This window comes from Oxyura jamaicensis, unplaced genomic scaffold (genome assembly GCF_011077185.1).
Source record: "Oxyura jamaicensis isolate SHBP4307 breed ruddy duck unplaced genomic scaffold, BPBGC_Ojam_1.0 oxyUn_random_OJ72883, whole genome shotgun sequence".
NCBI classification, from domain to species: Eukaryota; Metazoa; Chordata; class Aves; order Anseriformes; family Anatidae; genus Oxyura; species Oxyura jamaicensis.
Window position 1 is genome coordinate 1 of NW_023311304.1, and position 1,874 is coordinate 1,874.

The 1,874-nt window shown below is 48.5% G+C and overlaps 1 protein-coding gene across 1 annotated transcript; it reads right to left on the bottom strand.

Moving 5' to 3' along the window:
• Positions 1 to 41: 41 nt before the first annotated feature.
• LOC118160002 (EF-hand calcium-binding domain-containing protein 12-like) lies at positions 42 to 1,868 on the bottom strand. Its single transcript, XM_035314536.1, has 3 exons — positions 1,526 to 1,868; positions 1,144 to 1,338; positions 42 to 422 (listed from the first exon to the last, which is right to left on the bottom strand). Exons 1-3 carry the CDS (start codon positions 1,853 to 1,855, stop codon positions 213 to 215), a joined length of 735 nt encoding a protein of 244 aa, XP_035170427.1. The 5' UTR covers positions 1,856 to 1,868; the 3' UTR covers positions 42 to 212.
• Positions 1,869 to 1,874: the final 6 nt, after the last annotated feature.

Sequence of the window (1,874 nt, forward strand, 5' to 3'; positions counted from 1 at the left end):
TACAGGAGGTTAAACCTCAGGGTTGAGATTCTGAGTCAAACCTAAAAGACCGGATAAGCTGTCTCCCACAAATGGGCTGAGTATTGCACTTCCCCTGGATTCTTTAGCTTCTCCCCAGAGGTCTCCTTTCCGCAACCCCACTGCTGGACAACAGTTGCAAGGAGCCATATTCTGGATCCACTTTGGCATTCCCTAGTGCCACCTGTGTACTTTTAAGGCCTCTGTAAGGATGTAGAGATAGATTCCCAGCCCAGGGTTCTCCTCTCACCTTTGCTGGTCTCTTTGGGCTGTTCTTTCCTCATTGCCAGCCACTGCTTTTGACATTCAATCAGATCTTCATTGCTTATAAAATTCCCCCGTTTTGAAGAAGTCAAGAAGATGACCACATCCTCCAGTTCCTTGTCACTGATGGGAACTTTTGTCTGGCAACCAAAACAGAAAACAACAGTGGGATCAATAAAAAAACAAGGCTTGGCCCAGAGTAGGAGGGATGAGCTTTGCTGTTGTTTTAAATGCTTTCTCAGAAAAGGCACAGAGGCAACCTGTTGAGCCTTAAGCTTTACGTGAGTTTACCAAGCCCTGAAAAATTTACTGGTCTTTTGCTGTCCTCTGCTGAGCTCTCAGCTTGCAATGTGCCAAACTTCTCAGCCATCTGGGCGTCAAGAAGCTAATCTGGCTTGGAACAGAGTATCAGGAAACACCTGAAGTGCTAAACCCTAACAGACCTGGACATGCTCTTGACAGTTCCGTACCCTTGCAGCCTGTGGAAAGTGAGGCTCAGCATGAGCTCTGCTGTGCCAACAGGTACTAAAAGGCAGTGCAGCGGGCAGACATATGAAACTGGTCAAGGAAAGACCAAGTATCAAGACGAGGAAACTTGATGCCAGTTCAGGCCACGTTACTGAGCACTGACTGGCTTTAGAGAGTATGAGGCAATGAGTTTCACTCCCTCCTGGGACTCAGTCTGGGTGACACCTAGCATCTCTGCAGCCTTCCCTTCCCTCTTCAACATTTCACAGGCTGTGGGAGCCATCCTCTGAGAGGAACACAGGAGAAGTTGGAGCTTTTCCAGTTCTCTGGGTTGGCATGCAGCAAAACAAGGCAGAGTTGCAGCAGTTCCTTACATTTCTCTTCCCTACATACCTCCTTGATGACTTTAATGAAGTCTGCTCTCATGATCTTTCTCTGTTCCATTCCAGCCCTTCTGAAGATGTCCACCATTGTCAACTTCTGTTGCTGCAGGAGGTTATGCAGCGTGATAAGAGCTTGAGGGTATGGTGCACAAATAAGGGGAGGGCTACCCTTCTTCCGGGTCTGGCTCCTTGGTGGTGGTGAGCACTGAAAAGGAATTAGAAAATACCCTCAAATCACTGTTATCCAGAATCACTGCGCCAGCAGCTGCAGAAGTGGCTGGGATAAAGCAGTGTCACGCTGCCGACTTCTGAGCAGATGCTGAGGCCGTGGCACGGCCACAGGAGATGAAGTACGGGAATCCCACGAGTGGCACAACACAGGGTATACTTACGTCTGGCCTGTCGGTCACGACTGACTTGCTTTCAGCCCTCTGGTCTACTCTAGCTGCCATCAGTCGTTTCCTGACTCTTGCTTCCAGGTAGCTATAGGTAGGTTTATGACTCAGCCATTTTTCAACATCTCCTAAGCTTTCCAGCTGAGATCGGAATTGCTTCCTCTCCTGAATCCAAGCCTCCAGCTTTTGTAGATCATCTTTTGTAGCACAGGTGATCTCTGGGGAGCTGAGGCTATCTTCTTCTTCCTGCAGCTGCTGAAAAACAGACAAATGGCAGAAATTGGTGTCCTGAGTTGGTTTCAAACAGGGAGAGTCTGGTCTTGCCATACAGGGAGCAAAAACAAAT